Here is an 18,977-nt window from a genome sequence, read left to right as displayed (position 1 = left end):
CATGGAGTTGACTTTGGAGGAAAGCTGAAGGTGATTGCTGATAGGCTGTCCCAATCAGTGGCGCCTGCACAATCCCATCATGTTTGAGAGGGAAACAACAAATCGAGGGTTTCCGAGATTTTTCTTTTTTCCTTTTTTTAAGAAGTAGTAACAGGTACTCACGGTTATGGATAGAAATGTAGTGGAGTAAAGAGTACAATATTTGCCTCTCAAATGTACTTGAGTAAAGTCATGAGTACTCCCCAAAAATTATACTCAAGTAAAGTACAGATCCCTCAAAATTGTACTCAAGTACTGTACTCAAGTAAATGTACTCCGTTACTGTCCGGCTCTGACTATCACTGTCAATAGACAATCGATCATAATCTCCAAAAGGATATTCTCCTTCAGAATCAGAATAGGTGAATAACATACCATACAAGCCTACCTAAGATTTCATCACACGTGAACGTTTTTCAACATTTGGTGTAGGCCTATTTCTGCTTCAATTTGTGCAAAACTATGGCCTGCATCGCTTCCGCGTCATTACAAATGTACGTCTTCGTGTTTCTCGCGCAGCAATTTGGGGTTTGAATCAAGCTCTGGATGTCTAGCAAATAGTGGAGGAGAGTACACATGAGATTTGTTACTGTACTTGGATCTATCGTCTATTTTAATCAGTATTGTTGTTTGTCGCAATTAAAAATACCCTCAAAGGCCGGATTACATTATTATTTTGACATACGTCGCGGGCCGGGTGTTTGAGACCCCTGCTTTACGGTAAGGGTACATGAATTATCATGAATTCATGCATAAATTAATTCATGATTTATACATTACTTCATTCCTTAATATCTTATGAATTATCAGGAATTGACATGAGTTCACAGTCTCTCATTCATTACCTCATGCATGAACAACACATCAACTAAAGCATTAGGTACGATGGGTTTATCATTATTATTTATGACTTCTTAAAGCGATGGTTCGGAGTAATTTCACCCTAGGTGTCCTTTGCACCATGACCCCGAGCCAAACACCCTCCCAGAACCTTTTTTCCCTTGGTCGAACCCTGGTCGAGTAGCGCTGTCAGAAACTAATGGCGTTCTGCAGTCGAAATGGAACCAACTTTTATCTCGTAAATTACCCCACTAATAATGCCCTGAATGGTACGAAAATTCTACAGTAGTACAACTATGACCTTTAGTCCAATAACGAGGCATTAGAAAGTTTGTAAGTGCACCAGGAGTTTTAAGGAGTTTATTTAAAGGGACACCAGGCAAGCCTGATGCTTTTTCTCTACGAAACTCCCCCTCGCTCGGTCTGAAGCTCTTTTCCTTTTCTTTGCGTCTTCCGTCAAGGGTTTTCACTGCTTCTTAGCCGGCTCTGCCATTATACACACGTTTGAAACAATCTCTAGAGTTTCGTTAGCCTGCCTCTGTGTTGTAAACTGATCCTACTTCGGTCGGCGGGTAGGATACACCGAACTTGCAAGTGGGATATTCTTCCTACAGGCAGTAGGGGCGGGCGAGAGAGCCTTCATTCGCCCCGTAATGAGTCATTTAACCATATACCGACTTACGAAGATGATTAATTAACACAAAAACGTTGCCTGGTGTCCCTTTAAATAACACTTGCCTCTGCATCTGCTACTATACCGCTGCGTCAACGTTTCTTCCGTGATTTGGGAAAAGCCCGTAAAAGTCCTGGCAGGAAGCGATTACATCAAGTGTTTACAACTTAATGTTAACTAATAATTGTTGCAAACTGGACTACGAACAAAATATTAGTGCATTCCTGGATCTACATCCTTATGCATGCTTCCTGCCAGGTCTTTTACGGGTTTTTCCCAAATCACGGAAGAAACGTCGACGCAGCAGTATAGTAGCAGATGCAGAGGCAAGTGTTATTTAAATAAACTCCTTAAAACTCCTGGTGCACTTACAAACTTTCTAATGCCTCGTTATTGGACTAAAGGTCATAGTTGTACTATTGTAGAAGTTTCAGGGCATTATTAGTGGGGTAATTTACGAGATAAAAGTTGGTTCCATTTCGACTGCAGAACGCCATTAGTTTCTGACAGCGCTACTCGACCAGGGTTCGACCAAGGGAAAAAAGGTTCTGGGAGGGTGTTTGGCTCGGGGTCATGGTGCAAAGGACCCTAGGGTGAAATTACTCCGATCATCGCTTTAAGCATGATCATCCTGATTACATGAATTAAAGGTTAGATGCTCATGAGTTCATCATGTCTGTGGCCCCTCAACTAAAGTGGTGAATAATGACATGTGTTTAGAGAACTGCAAAGTTGTGTTCGAATCAGAATTTGAGCAGTGATGACCACATTTTTGGCAGAAAAAGAAACTATAATGATCATGCTTAATAAATCATAATTCATAATGATATGCCCATCGTACCTAAAGCATTAAGTGATGTGTTCATGTATGAGGTCACAAATGACAAAATATGAACTCATGCCAATTCCTGATGATTCATGAGATATTAAGGAATGAAGTAATACATAAATCATGAATTAATTAATGCATGAATTAATGATAATTCATGTACCCTTACCGTAAAGTGTTACCAAAAAATATATAGAAATCCATTGTGCTCAGAGTGAGTCACGTGATCGGTTGGACAAGATGGCAGCATAATTGTTCTCTTCTCAACCCTGGCTTGTTTCATTCGTTTTTATACAAGTTATCGGTATCGAAACATTTATTTTAAGCATAGCTGAATTTATATTTTGTCTCTGATACGATGTCTGAAGCAAGCAAGAAAGCAACAGCTTCTTCTACAAAAAAGAACACATGTGCAGATGTGGAAGCTATCGCGGACCTCGTCCTAGAAAAGCAACGTGGTTTTCTTGAAGCACGTTTTGACCAACTCGAACAAATTGGGAAAGATACGGAAGAGAAATTGTCTGCTATACAGGGAGATTTGACCACTTTGAAAGGAAGTATTGGAAAGGTGAAGGCAGAAATGGGGAATATTAGCTCCGATATTAGACAAAATGGTGCTATGCTAAGCAATCATGAGTCCATGCTTGAGCAGATGCAACTTAAGCTAGCAGACATGGAGGACCGCAACAGGAGATGCAACCTCCGTGTCATCGGCTTAGCTGAAGGACTGGAGGGATCGAATGCAGTGGAATTTTTGGAAAATTCCCTACCAGAGTGGTTCCCCAGTTTGGGAGATATGCATGGGGAAATCATGAGAGCACATCGGATATACAGTGACGATAACAAAAGAGCCGGTCCCCGCACCATGATTTTTAATGTTCTCCGCTTTACCACCCATCAACGCATCCTGAGGGCAGCGAGGAAGTCACCTGCTACAGTGAACGGACGGAAGATTCGCTTTTCCCCTGATTACAGCGCCTACACCCTCAAGAGACGTCAGGCATTCTCTAAAGCCATGGATACAGCTAGAGCTAAAGGAATTGACTTTTCCCTACGCTACCCTGCCACTTTAAAAGTCAAAACAGGTGGACAAACGGAGTCGTTCCTCTCTCCTAACGACGCTGAGGATTTTGTCAATTCCCTACCGGACATTGCGACAGCCACTACGAATAATCTACCCCAAGACGTTCAGTTGGAGAAGGAGGCTGATGAGGAGTGATTGCAGATGAAGCAGGGGCTAGACTACTATCCTCACCTCTCCATTTGTTATGTTTTGTTCAAGGATGCTACATCACCTGGACTGTATGGTGGTTTGGTTTATTTGAGCTAGCTATCCTATATGCTAGCATTTGCTAGCTGTATCCATGTTATAGCTAGCGCTTATCGATAATTTAGCTAAACCTGGCTGCAGTTGAAAATTGGTCTTTTGAGCTGTTTGGATCCTTGCTTTCTCCGTTTTTTCTGACTACTCCGAGAACACAAAATTTTCTTTTTGGATTTTTTCTTTTTACTTCTGAATGGACACTATGATTGGCTACAATCTTTTCAGTTTTTGGACTATCATTGTTAATAGACTGATCGGACTTGTCTGACCCTGATATCAGAGGTGAGGAGTAAGATAGCCCTTAATTTTTTGCGTGCATTGTTGCATTATTCTGTATTTTATGCTGTTTGCTTAGCTTGACACATATTTTGCGGATTGACATAGCGACACAAAGTTAACTTTACAGTTTGATAAGTTTAGACACAAGTCATTGGGTTGAGCTTTTGGATGTTGCTGCCCCATATCCACGCTTGATCACGGATCAGCTTATAATTATTTTGTTTGCCTGCCTAGTTTATTTTATGCGTATTGTCTTGTGTTTTTTGTCAGTGTTTGTCTCCCTTGTTTATTGTCTTCGTCTTCAGGGGATATTTTACAATATGCTATTAGGCATAAATCTTCAATGCTATATGGGGGACTTCAACATGTATACCACGTCAGGGCCGTCTATTTATCTCATTTTCCACGGGATTGTTGTCTTCGGTTGCTGCCAATGTTTGCCATTTCCCTGTTTTGTCATGAGATTTTACCGATACGATAATGGGTGAACTGTCTGTTTTAGTATGGAACGCTGGCGGATTATGGGATGCAGTGAAAGGCTTTATCAGAAATAATGTTACACTTTTTAGTTCCAATTTGTGTAAAACAAAATCTGCCAAATTACAAAACCTTGAAGCGGAATTTTCTAGACTGGATTTTCTTTTGCAAAGTAATTACTCTTTAGACATAGAGACTAAACGTGATATTGTCAAAAAAGAAATTAATGACATTTTGAAACAGCGATCCGAATTTCTATTGCACAGAACTAGGCAAAGGTACTATTTTCATGCATCCAGACCCAGTCATTTACTGGCTATGAAAATTAGATCTAATGAACACTTTGCAGACATCCCCTCCATTAGATTTGCAGATGGACTTATTACAACAGAACCCAAACAGATTAATGTAACTTTTAGAGATTTCTATTCTACTTTATATCAGTCTGAGGGGCAACTAGATGAAAATGGATCTCAGAACTACCTTAAACAGCTAGATTTACCATCTTTATCAGCAGAAGATTCTTTGAGCCTTGACAACCCTTTAACATTAGAAGAGCTGGAAAGGGCAGCATGGTCTATGCAGTCTAACAAATCCCCTGGGTTGGATGGAGTACCTCCAGAGTTTTATGTTACATTTTGGGAAAAATTAGGTCCTCTACTTTTAGATATGATCATGGCATCAATTGAGAATGGTGGTTTTTCAAGAGATGTTAAAACAGCTCTTATTTCACTTCTCTTAAAGAAAGGAAAAGACCCCACAGACTGTGCTAGCTACAGACCTCTGAGTCTACTGAACGCAGACCTAAAAATCTATGCTAAGCTACTTGCACGGCGTATTGAAAAGTTTATGCCACTTCTGGTTCATTGCGATCAGACTGGTTTTATTAAGTCCAGACTTGCCTCTGATAATGTTAGGCGACTTCTTCACGTTATTGATGCTGCGACAGATGTCAAAGTTCCACTAGGTGTACTGTCCCTTGATGCCATGAAGGCCTTTGATAGGCTGGAGTGGGCCTTTTTATGGTCTGTATTGGAAATTATGGGATTTGGCAAAGGGTTCATTCATATGATTCAGGTGTTATACTCTAGCCCCTCAGCTCAAGTTCTAACCGGGCAATTATTCTCCACTGCATTCCCTGTTACTAGGTCATCAAGACAGGGCTGTCCCTTGAGCCCTTCGCTATTTGCTCTTTCACTCGAGCCCTTGGCGCAAATGATACGACAATCTGCCTCCATAAAACCCATTTCCATTTTAAACACAGAGCATAAAGTAGCTCTTTTTGCAGATGATATTTTAGTTTTTATGGAAAACCCAAACCAGTCTATACCAAATTTGTTATCGGTTTGTGAGGAGTTTGGTGCTTACTCTGGATTTAAAATCAATTGGTCCAAATCTGCTCTTCTTCCTTTGAATGCCGCTGCAAAATCACTGCCTTCTCCTGCTAAGGTCCCTGTTGTCCAGCACTTTAAATATCTTGGAATTCAGATTTTTCCTTCGCTACATCGTACCACAACTCATAATTTTTTGGAAATACACAAAACCGTTAAGAGTGATATGGATAGGTGGACGATTCTGCCTGCCTCACTTCAGGCCCGAATTGCCATTGTAAAGATGAATATTTTGCCAAGAATGAATTTTGTCAGCTCAATGATTCCGCTCTGCCCCCCCACAGATTTTTGGAAGAAATTACATTCTGACATTTCCCAGTTTATCTGGAACAAAAAACGTCCCAGACTTAAATTTTCTATATTGCAGAGAAGTAGAGGAGATGGTGGTTTAGCGGTACCTAATTTTAAATATTATTATTGGTCCTTTGTGCTTCGTCCTATTATTACATGGAGGGATGCTAACATACCAGTATCTTGGCGTGGGTTAGAGGAAAAAATGGTACAACCATGGAGTTTAGAGGATGTCCTCTTTTCTAATGTCTCAGATAGACAAACCATGTTACGTTTTGGTCCCTTAGTCTCCAATGTGATTCGAACATGGCGCTTAGTAGAAAAAGAATGTAAGATTTCCTTGAAGTGGCATACACTTTCCCCTCTATTCCACAACAAAGGGTTGCTGATTGGGGGGAGACCTATTTCTCCATCACATTGGAGGGATAAAGGTATCCGTTATTTAAAAGATCTATACACTAACACCACCTTGGGTTCTTTTCAGGATATTAGAGCCACATTCAATCTACCAGGCTCCTCTTTCTTTTTTTACTTGCAGACCAGATCAGCTATGAACGCTTATGGAGTTCCTTGGCAGCAATCATTGCCCATTCATCCCCTAGGTAAATTGATTTCAGTGCAAAATGGAACCAAGGGCAGGGTATCTATGTTTTACAAGTTTATTTTAGAATCCTCGTGTCCTGCAATGCCTTTAGACAGAGTATGGAGACAGGATTATCCTGCTCTGGATCCAGAGTTTGACTGGGAGGATGTTTGGGAAAGTATAAAGGAGGCGTCACGTAACCCTAACCATCAGCAGATACATTTTAACTTCATACATAGAACTTATCTAACTCCACGTAAACTTTTCTGTATGAAGCTGATAGACTCCCCTTTGTGTTCCTTTTGTAATCTTAAGTGTCCTGGGACATTTTTGCATATGATGTGGGAATGCCCACCAGTGGCGCAGTTCTGGAATGAGGTTGCTTCAACGCTGTCAGATCTAGTGGGTGAACCAGTGTCGGCGACCTTGCCTGTTCTGATGTTAAATTACTTATCAGAGCTAAACACATCTAGGCTAAACAAGCGCATCTTTCTAGCTGGTCTGACAGCTGCGAAAAAGTTAGTTGTTACGAGATGGAAACCCTCACAGACGCTTAATGTTAGACAATGGATCCTGACCTTCTTGGACGTGGTTTATATGGAATTATCAACTGGCCGTATTCACGGTGCCACAGAAAAAACTCTATGCACTTGGCAGACAGCTGCAGAATCTTTAAAAGGCTTATTGAGGTAACTTTTTAGTTCCTGTTGTTGTTACCCCTTGTATTGTTGACTGGAATAACTTCCTTTCCCTGAAGTGGTTTTGTATGTGTGTGTGTATGTTTTGTCTGTCTATGTCACTATTCTTGTATGTGTGTCTGACATTGTTTTGGATGCATTCCCTTGCATGCAGGCAGGAGTGCATGGGACTGCCTTTTCATTTATCATTTTTCTTGTTTTTTTTTTACATTTATTTATCTTTTTATCTGTATTACGTGTTGTATGTTATTTGTTGTGTTAGTTGGGTATTACTTTGAGGGTTGGGTGGGTAGGTGCTATTTTGTTTTGTTTTGTTTAAGTCTTTAAGTTGAATTTGAATGCTTACATTTGTGCTAATTAATGACTTCATGTTTGTCTTGCCCACTCGAATTTATATTTTTGTACTTGATGTGCAACTTCTCAATAAAAATTTGATCACAAAAAAAAAAGAAATCCATTGTGCTCTGACCAATTGACCTTGTGACTCAAAACCAACTGTATAACATGCCACAAGGTTTGGCTTTCAAATATATCTTTTGCACAATTTTGTAAAATTAATTTTTCAAATTTTAAATCCATTATGCTCGCTAACCAGTTGACATCATGACATCAAACCAACTGTGCAACGGTGTCCGAATGCCCAACAGGATGCCTGAACATTTAAAGTTCAGGTTAATGCTGGTTTAATTAAGAAAACAACAATGATTGATTTCATAACAACATCACAACAACCCCACCTTAACTCCAGCTCTTTTATGTAAAGTGAATGCATAAGGACAGAGTAGCCGCACAAAGGTTCCTTGATAAAGGCTGTTTGCTGAAATGTTTGAGTTGAATAAATAATATACTGTAAATCACAGTGTGTGGCAACTCTGTTGTTCTTCTGATAATCTCCTGGCCAGCACCTCTACTTGTGTGTGCATTCCTCCTCCTTGTTTTTTCATGTAAAGTAAATGCAACAACATCCACTAACCTTAATGTCTGCAGTGTGCAGAGGGGATCCTGCAGTAAAGTAAATGCAACAACATGCACTAACCGTAATGTCTGCAGTGTGCAGAGGGGATCCTGCAGTAAAGCACACAGCTGAGTCACTCCCAAGACTCCTGGTATGCGCCCACTCAGATCCAGCTCAGTCATGAGCAAGGGATTTGAACCCACAGCTGAAGCCACAGCAGCACAGGCTTCCACAGCAGCACTACTTTTCAGGAACCTGGACAAGTAAGGAGGACAACAAACCTTTTTTTTTATCTCACCTGACATAAACATCACTGATTTGTGCATAAAAAGACGTTTTGTCAAGTCAGGCAATCAAGCAATAATGAAATGATGACCTGCAACATATGTTTGTTTTTTTATGGGAAAGGCTGCATTGTTACCCTTTTCTCTGTTTGTGATTATTTTACCCTTTTGGCCTGTTGCTGCAGCTTTAAATCTTACAGTTCAGTTTTTTCTCTGCAGGACTTTGCATGGTTATATTTCAGTTAACACTAATAGCTGGTTTGATTTGCATTGAGAGATGATCTTATAGAAAGCACCCCATGCCAATCTCTAGGTATGGGGAAGGGTATGTGATGATGTGGGGCTATTTTAATTCCAAAGGCCAAGGGAACTTTATCAGGATGCATAGTATCCTGGATCCATGAAATAACTGGCCTTTATCTGCCTGCTTCTCACACAACTGGACTGTCCAATATTCTTCCACAAATATACTTACTGGACATTTGTTAGTGTACACTGTGGATCCTCTTTTAGGTCTAAAAGCAGTTTGACTCCTGATTCTCCTGGATCATTTCCTCTGAGATCAAGCTCTTTGAGGTTATTGGGATTTAACCTCAGGGCTGAAGCAAGACTAGCATAGCCCTTCTCTGTGATACTGCAGTCAGAGAGCCTAGAAGGAAAGGATTCAGTCAATGCACCAGAAAACACACAATATTTACACACAATATTAAATAACATTTCCAATATTTCAGATGATATCTAATCTGTAAGCAGCAAGTTTTAGGTTTCTTGTTTAGCTGTGTAAAGAGGATTTGATTTAGAGTAAAGAGGATTTGGTCAGAGTCAGTTGATGATTTGAAAACTTGAAGTGTATTTTACAATAGAGAATATACCCAACCTGATAATGTTGTGTACATATAATGTTTGTAAAAGCGTGCACGCTCGTGTGTGTGCAAACAGTCCCTGTTGCCAATAACCACCACACTCAGAATTACAATAACCCTTATCCCCATCCAAGCGACTACTCAGCCTGGCCCCTGCTGTCCAGAGACCCTGCTGCCCCACAGGTGATCTACCCCAACCCCCACATTGGACCGGCTGTCTATGGAGGGCCTAGGTGGGCTGATGAATGGCATTTTGACTACTAATTATAGACAAACCAGACAACTCTTTGACACGTAGATTTCTGCAGCTGCATGAACTGTTGATAAGAGAAAAATGCCTGTAACCAGTTTGGGCACCCCAGAAGCATTTTCATGTATTGCAGGTCACTGCTGTGTGTGTGTGTGTGTGTGTGTGTGTGTGTGTGTGTGTGTGTGTGTGTGTTGATGTTTGTCAGGTGTGTGGCACATTCACCCAAGACAGTACTTTTCCACTCCAAAGCCTCTGTGACTTAGCCCTACCCCCCTTCATGGCATATATATATACGATAGTGTGACCATTGTGCTGTGGGAATTTTAATGAAGACCTAGATTAGAACATTTAGCTTGCATGCTTGTTTGTAACAGTTAATCTCTTTTTGTCTCCTAATAAACCTAGACGTTCGGTGAGATCGAGCAAAAACAGACCAGTCTAGTTTGATTTTTGTCTTGTTCCTTATTGCATTGATATAATTTTCCTGCTTTTGTATATTCTCCTTGCCTCTCCGTGGAAGTCTGCTACAGAAGTACTACCTGTATTTGTACCTAAAAAACCTAAAAACCAACAAAACCCAAAAAACCCTTCATATCCTGTTTTATAATAATTATTATAATACTCCAAAAAGGCAAATGATTGGTGATGAGCTCGATCTGAATGTCAGAGAGCAAATAAACTCAAAGCCTTAACATTTTGGTGAATAAATAGTCAACACACTAAAGGGAAAAGTCTAATTGCATATGCTTATTGTGAATTAGATAAATGCACAGACTCATGTTTCAAAGGGTGAATTTGAACAACTGTAAGACAGTAAATCAACTCTAGAGAGGAGAGTGACCTTGACAGCCCCATCCTCTGCTGTTGAGCAAAAAATACATCAAGACTGTCAAATAGTGAACACATTCACAGCTGAAACAGAGACTTGAGCAATCTCCAACATAAGTATTCCTAAGGGGGAACGGAGATCTTGACAGTGCTAACTGTAACACAGCACAGGTGTCCTAAGGTGAGCTTGGGGAACACAGACACTTCCATGGAACAAAAGGGCAAAATCCCTGTTCTCACCAGACTGCCATGTGCAACATCACTGCTGCTACGATGATAAGACCCCCAGTTCCTCCCCTGCAGTTTATTGTGTTTGTTTCATGCAACACGTGACACCAAATATTCATCTCATCCACACACACACCTCACGCTACTGACTTTACTGATTTCCATACTGCAGGGCTTTATTTTGATGCTGGTCCACAGTTCTGTTGAGTATTATCATAAATCATTTATTTTGAGGCCATAATACTGCGTCCTGTGTTTGTGTGTGTGTGTGTGTGTGTGTGTGTGTGTGTGTGTGTGTGTGTGTGTGTGTGTGATCAAGAAGAAAAGGCAGAGTGGTAAAAATAAAATCAACCGATTTCTCACAAATGTGTTTTTGTGTGAGAAAAACAGCTAAAAATACTCAGTATTTGGTCTTGTGATACTCACACTAGTTTCTCCAGTTTACAGTTGGGATCCTCCAGAAGAGAAGAAAGATGCTTCACTCCTGAGTCTCCTGCTTTATTCCCACCCAAATCTAGCTCTCTCATGTGTGAGGGGTTTGATCTCAGTGCTGATGCAAGATCTCTGAGGCCTTCCTCTCCAATACTGCAGTTCCACAGGCTGTAAAGAGAAGTAGGAGAAATACTTTATGTTAATTTACCTTTGGACTCTCAAACATTATTATCAAATTAATGATAATCTGTTAAGATTGTGTGTACAAATAATGTGTGCGCTGGGATGTTTCTGTGTGATAAAAAGACAAAAAGACCATGGAGACTGAAGAGAGAAAATATTTTTAGTCCTGACTTAATAGTATCCCTTTAACTGTAGACAAATTCTTCTTGGACGAATTCCTGTGCGTGCATTCGTGCATTTTAGAAAATGCTTTTACTGCTGACTTAATAGTAACCCTCTAGAAGCTAATGGGTTAATGTGTAAGTGTATGTTTGCATATGTGTCAGCACAGGCGCAGGGCAGATGAGGAGATTAATTGGGGCTCTAACTGTAACACAGGTGTCCTAAGGTGAGTTTGGGGAAGACAGACACTTCCATGGAGCAAAAGGGCAAAATCTCACCAGACTGCCATGTGCAACATCACTGCTGCTATGGTGATCAGACCCCCAGTTCCTCCCCTGCAGTTTATTGTGTTTGTTTCATGCAACATGTGCCACCAAATATTCATCTCATCCACACACACCTCACGCTACTGACTTTACTGATTTCCATACTGCAGGGCTTTATTTTGATATGCTGGTGCACAATTCTGTTGAGTATTAGCTGCTATCATAAATCATATATTTTGAGGCCATAATACTGCATCCTGTGTTTTTGTCATGATTTCAGAGTTTGTGTGTGTGTGTGTGTGTGTGTGTTTGTGGTCAAGAATAAAAGGCAGAGTGGTAAAAGTAATATTAACCGATTTCAGGCAAATGCGTTTTTGTGTGAGAAAAACAGCCAACAGTCTTGTGATACTCACATTAGTTTCTCCAGTTTACAGTTGGGATCCTCCAGAAGAGAAGAAAGATGCTTCACTCCTGAGCCTCCTGCTTTATTCCCACTCAGCTGCAGTTCTTTCATGTGTGAGGGGTTTGATCTCAGTGCTGATGCAAGAGCTCTGAAGCCTTCCTCTCCAAAACTACAGTTCTTCAGGCTGTAGAGAGAAGTAGGAGAAATACTAAGGGGATGTGTATAGATTTCAGGCGTGATCAGCAGAAAGTTAACCAACCACTCCAGATCAACGACTCTCAGGTGGAAAGGGTAGAGTTTTAAATATCTTGTTCATATTTCTGAAGATCTCACTTGGACCAAACATGTTGATTCACTGGCGTCTTTTTCAACTCAGATGCCTGAAGTACTTTAGACTACTTCAGCAATTATTTAAGAACTTTTATAGAGCCACCATTGAAAGTACAAACCCAAAACAGAAAAAGTTGGGATGTTGTTTAAAATGTGAATAAAAACAGAATGTAATAATCTGCAAATCTCTTAAACTCATATTTAGTTGCAAAAAGGACACAGACAACATATCAGTGTTGTAATGTAACGGACTACAAATACTTTGTTACTGTACTTAAGTAGAAATTTCACGTATCTGTACTTTACCCTCGCTATTTAAATTTGTCAACTTTCACTTTTACTCCACTACATTTCCTAAATAAAATGTATACTTTTACTCCGTTATATTTCCACTAAGTATCTTCGTTACTCATTACTAAAACATAAAATTAGAAGAAATGTGTGCGACTGCAATAAGGGAGGTTTGGCGAATCACTGCTCCTAGATTGCATTAGGCACGCTCCGCACGCTGCGCACGCTGCGCACTCTATTTCAGCGCTTGTTTGTTGCTAAAGGAGGAGGACGCACAACTGAAACCGCCATGGAAGCACGAGCACCTACTGGAGGACCTCCCGTTATCATAGACGACCAACCCGACGATAGTGGTGAACTCGGTGAAGAGAACGTCATACACCCATGGCCGTATCTTTTCTTAAAGTAGGACACGTTCCGCATTCTGTGCATGAAACCAATGCAATAGAGCTGCACAGTCCCGCCCACAGCCAAAATGCGGTTAGGTGCCGGATGTAAGATTCCCATTCATTTGTCCCATTGACGTTTGGAAAAATCCGTATCCAAAGACTTTTACAGCATGTCTTAGGCTAACCAGCTACGGCATAACTCATAAGCATACAACATATCATTTCGAGTGAAAAAACTAAGAGAAAATCCAAAAAAAGTCAAAGGTACAAGACTGTGTACATATTTTCATTTCCGAGCGAAGGAACTACTCATCACATAAACCACCGCGCCTCACTGAATAATATAGGCAAAATCGGCGCGATTTATTTTGCCATTAAACCATTTCCAATGAGCGACAGCACGCGAACCCTTTCCTCCAAACAGTGATTTTTATATAGTGAATGTGCAGTTAATAGCAGTTATTTCAGGAGTAATCGTGTAAATAATAGTGTTTTGATATTGAATTTTATATTTATCATTGTGTATTTTATATCGTGTGTGTGTGAAAGTGGTTAACGTTAACGTTAGCAACATGGTGTGCCGTACCTGACTGTCATCCTATGCTGTCATCACTGCTCAGTCGGGCTGATGCATGGACCGGTGCATGGTCTGCTCTTGGACCACCATATTCAGTTTATTAATTTGCCGTGAATTATTACACAAAATGTTCATTAAATGCACAAAGAAGTATTCCTAGGTTAATGATTGATATGAATCATACAGTATGAAGGCTACAGCCTAGCTAATGTTAACTAGCAGCATTAACGTTACCAACCTCCCTGCTTAACTCACCACAACTTGTAGGTCTTGTCCCTCATGCTGGCCCTTACAAAACCCACAAGCTGACTCTCGGACACACAACAGTCAATAATGTGACCCGATTTAAAGTGGCTTTCACTCCTTTGGACACTGACTAAAACATAATATATTTCATACCTGTGTTGCAGCATGTAGGCTAATGTTAGCTGCATTATGTAATGGCATACAATCTCGGAAATGCTAAAGGTTAGCCTGTCGGCTACCTGAAAAGTTTGAGTGTTTGAACTAACATTTACAGTGGTCTATTTGATAGTGTACTGGCCCTGACTAAGTTCGTGTGATGTATAAACCACAATCCTTGTTGATACAAGTACCAATATTCGTCAAGAAAGTTTTTAATCATATTAAGATTTTCGCCATAGGCAGTAAAATACTCCGCCATCTTTGTTCATCTTCGCTGAGAGAGTTTCAAACTATGACCATACGGCCTTTCCACCAATCAGAGGCATCACTGTGGGATTGGGGGATTGTTCAGGATTGTGGGTAATGAAGTACTTATCCAAGAGATCACGAATAAAAGGCATTTATCTCAAAACAAGGTTAGTGCCCCATGAACTCTTGGCGTCTATATGAGCATATACAATCGCTTAGTACAGCCGTAGCTGGTTTTAAGTCTACCACGTGCAGTTAAGTTTTTATGGCTTATACCGCAATTGTCAATGGAGAAATTGCATTGAATTTTTACTTCCGGCATCGGCTGTGGGCGGGACTGTGCAGCTCTATGCCTCTGCATGGGTTATAGCCTACGTGAGGGAGTTCTCCCCTCCCAAAAAGAGTTGGTTGGGTCCATATAGCCCGTCTTTTCCAAAAAGTTTTCTCAGATATGGATAGCCGAGCCGGCCCTATAGTAGACACAAGCGTCAGGAAGGATGGATGGTAGAAAGAGGCCAGGAGAGACTGAGCAGCAGATCAACCAGTCGACCACTGAAAATGATGAGCTCGAAATTAGTGATGAGGAGGCCATGACTACAGGGACAAGTAGAGAGGATAAATTAAAGTTATTTAAGAAAGAGCAATTACCCTACATGATAAACCTATATGTTTGTTCAGAAGAGGATGTAGTAAAGGAGTAGGCTAAATCACCAAACAACAATATAGCCTACCCATGCAAAAAACATGTCGCCTAAACATTAGTTCAATATGCCTCTTTGTGGAAGCGTGGGATAGGCTACATTTTTTTGTTAACTTCTCAGTTGAAGTGAATTATTATATAACCTTTACACCTAACACCCGGCCCGCGGGCCAAATCCGGCCCGCGACGTATGTCAAAATAATAATGTAATCCGGCCCTTGAGACTATTTTTAATTGCGACACACAACGATACTGATTAAAATAGACGATAGTTCCAAGTACGGTGACAAATCTCATTTGTACTCTGCTCCACTATGTGCTAGACATCCAGAGCTTCATTCAAACCCAAAATCGCTGCGCAAAGTTTTCAGGAAATACTTGTATTACACGCGAGAAACACAAAGACGTGCATTTGTAATGATGCGGAAGCGATGCAGGCCATAGTGTAGCATAAATTGAAGCATAAATTAAGCAGAAATAGGCCTACACCAAATGTTGAAAAACGTTTACGTGTGATGAAGTCTTAGGTAGGCTGTTATTCACCTATTCTAAATCTGAAGGCCTATCCTTTTGGAGATTATGATCGATCGTCTATTGAATGGAGGTGCGTCTGCGTGTATACGACGGTGTCCACTAACCATACCATGCTTATTTCGACCCTCTGCCCAACATAGCTTGGAGGTTGCAGTGGTAATCGTGATGATAGTGTCCGTAATGGACGTGGTACAGACAGCAGGGCTAGTAGAAATAGGGCTCTAAACTACAAAGTCACCCGCAATATGATGCGAACTTCTGGGTACTCAGATTACCCGCGATAGGAACTGATTTAACCAGAATACTTTATTGTAGGCCTTGTGGTTTAGAAACCATATACATCTCAGGTGTTGGTATACATCTTAGGTGTTTTCCATGTGGGTAATATGAAAAAAGCAAAGTAAACCTGCTCAAATATGTTCATCTAGTATTTACTGAAAGGTGCATAATTTGAGGTGCTTGCCATCCAGTGGCAAATTAGATGGGTAAATTTACCCCCTTCATAAACTTTTGTTTTACTCAAAGATTTTTACATTTACAGTAGGACTTTATCTCTGACCACTTTCAAGCCATGGCCTTTTAAAATTTTGATATTAAAATCCAATGGTGTTGCTTTCTTAACCCTGACGCCTATAGTTTGCCAGGTTTAAAAAAGTTATGAGAGGAAAATATTTTTATTTGGTGTGAAACACACACATACCGTTTGTTATGCTTTTCATTTGTTTTATAATTTGTATTAATATTTATTTTATCATTATTTTATTTATAAGCTAAGGTTGCTAGCACAGGTGTCTAAAACTAGATAAAAACACTTGCACTTTCTGTTTGCAGTTTTGTGTGGTATTTGAAAAAAATAGCCGGCCCTCCAATCAGATGACGTTGGCAGAATTGGCCCCCAGCTCATTTGAGTTTGAGACCCCTGCTTTACACATTTGTTGAACCATGGTACTAATAAAAACTACAGGATAGTAAGAGCTGAAATGTTGCTTCATTTATCCAATTGTGACCACTATGGAAAATGTGGGCCGGTCTTGGGCCTGAAACTCCCGGGCACTGAATTCTGGCAACTTTGAAAACCAGCTTCTTTTGAAGATGAACAGACACCTTTTCAGTTTCAACTAATGACTGGCATATTAGTAGCTGCAGGACATAGGTGGCCTGTGTGTGTGTGTGTGTGTGTGAGAGAGTAAGATGGTGACCTGGGGAGTAAGCCCTAGAAATGCTCATACCACATGACCAAAATGTTCTCCCTACCAGCAGGTCATTTTTTTTTAAAAGAAATAAGTTATTTATTTTTCATTTTTACCTGAAGTTCATACAAAAGTGAAATTTCTGTTTCTGTTTTTTTCTTTGATGTCAGCTCTAAAAATATGCTGTTTGTTCTTTGAACTTAAGAGAATTGTGCCTGAAAAGTCCTAGAAAAGAATGTGATTTTGATTTGATGAGTGAGATTAAGAAGATATGGGAAGCCTGAATATGCTTTATGCTTTACTATAAGAAAGCCAAAATAAAGTTCACAATAAAAGTTCAAAATAAAACCGCTTGCTTTTTACTTTTACTTCAAATACTTAAGTACATTAAATATCAGAAAATTACTTTTGATACTTAAGTACAGTATATATCAGATACTTTAAGACTTTTAAGTAATATTCTAAAAGGTAACTTTCACTTCTACCAAAGTCTTTTTCTAGTACGATACTTGTACTTTTACTCAAGTATTGCTTTCTAGTACTTTATACAACACTGCAACATATCAAATGTTGAAAATGACAAATTTGACTATTTCATGGAAAATATATGTTAATTTTGAATTTGATACCAGCAACATGTTTTAAAAAAAGTTGGGACGGGACGGAGTTAACAAAATGCTGGAAAAGTTGTGTAATGATAAAGAAATCAAAAGGAAGAATGTTTCACAACTAATTAGGGTAACTGGCAATATGATTGGGTATGAAAAAGAGCATCCCAGAGAGGCAGGGTTTCTTAGAAGTAAAGATGTAGGGATATTCATCACTCTGTGTAAAACTGTGTGCACAAATGTTGAAACAATGTCATTTTAATGCTTTTTAACATGAAACTGTGACATTTTTAATAAGTTCATCATCTACAGGACATAATCTATCTATAAAGCAAGAAGCGTCTGTGTGTGTGTCCGGATGTGTGTCTGTGGCACGCATATCTCGCTGACCGTTTGTCAGACTGATTTCATCAACTTGGCAGGTGTCTTGCTACAGGCATGAGTAAGTGCAGTGCCAAATTTGATGTTGTTTGAATAACAAATGCAAAAGATATCGTTAAATATATCGGTAAAAGAAGCACATTGGCTTTCGCCACTAGCCACTCCCCCTCCCACACAGCACTGTACTGCAGTGAGGATAGAAGGGCTTTGGCAGAACAGGATCAGTGTAAGTTACACGAGTAAAAACCTATTTTTTTTACAGTCTATGGTAAAAACTTAAGCGAGTGCAAGATGTGTTAACATGTCTGACCTCAACAATAAAGTGAACTCTGCGGATTTTGCAACAACACGCCAACACACACAGGTAGGCTATGCAGTGCCTCTTCAAAATGACCTGGAAAATGATGTGCAATAAACGGACACTTAGCGGATAGCCCAGGCTACTTTAGACTGTCTTTAGACTTAAGCAAACGACAATTCCAACTGCAAGGTCCTAAATTGAAACGAGCGATAATGGTCCCGAATTAAAGAACGTCTCAGAATGCCACACATGCAAAGCATAACCAGCGACAAGCAACGAGTGGCAGACAGAGTGTGATGTCACTTATATGAATAGCCCAGGCTACTTTGGACTGTCTTTAGACTTTGAATAAGCAAACGACAATTCGAACTGCAAGGTCCTAAATTGAAACGAGCGATAATGGTCCCGAATTAAAGACAGAGTGTGATGTCACTTATAGGCCACCAGAGAATGTTTTTGAGTCACACCGTTGCAAATTTCAGATGATGCATCATTCCACAAAATGGTTTGTTTTCTCTATCATCAAGTTATTCAATAGGCTAAGCATATAACCTTGACTCAAAACAGCTGTTAAAATTATGTCATTTTGATTTGTAAAAAATGTCACATGCAGCCATGCTTAAATTCTGCTCACTTCACATTTATTATATTATTAGGTCCAGACCTATCATTTTTTGGGCTCAGGAAAACCTCTAATAACCATTGTCTATGTGCCCAGTTTGATGCTCAATTCAAAAACTGCAG

At 40.0% G+C, this 18,977-nt stretch overlaps 1 protein-coding gene across 7 annotated transcripts in view; it reads right to left on the bottom strand.

The window, feature by feature from the left end:
- Positions 1-18,977, bottom strand: part of LOC143127181 (NLR family CARD domain-containing protein 3-like) — a 237,603-nt gene that overhangs the window by 13,926 nt on the left and 204,700 nt on the right. For 6 of the 7 annotated variants that reach the window (XM_076288505.1, XM_076288510.1, XM_076288509.1 and 3 more), the window contains 4 exons: positions 12,289-12,462; positions 11,259-11,432; positions 9,139-9,312; positions 8,461-8,634 (listed from right to left, as the gene is read on the bottom strand). The exons of the other annotated variant lie outside the window; for it this stretch is intronic. In XM_076288505.1, the coding sequence (XP_076144620.1) occupies positions 8,461-8,634; positions 9,139-9,312; positions 11,259-11,432; positions 12,289-12,462 (696 nt within the window). The remainder of the gene's footprint in view (positions 1-8,460; positions 8,635-9,138; positions 9,313-11,258; positions 11,433-12,288; positions 12,463-18,977) is intronic. 7 annotated transcript variants of the gene reach the window in all.

The sequence above is a fragment of the Alosa pseudoharengus genome, unplaced genomic scaffold, assembly GCF_046254945.1.
Source record: "Alosa pseudoharengus isolate Yale_2024_CS ecotype anadromous, Long Island Sound unplaced genomic scaffold, YU_APseudo_1.1 YU_APseudo_1.1_scf_17, whole genome shotgun sequence".
Classification (NCBI taxonomy): domain Eukaryota; kingdom Metazoa; phylum Chordata; class Actinopteri; order Clupeiformes; family Clupeidae; genus Alosa; species Alosa pseudoharengus.
Note: the sequence above shows the minus strand (reverse complement) of the source record. Positions and strands in the feature narration are given on the sequence as shown.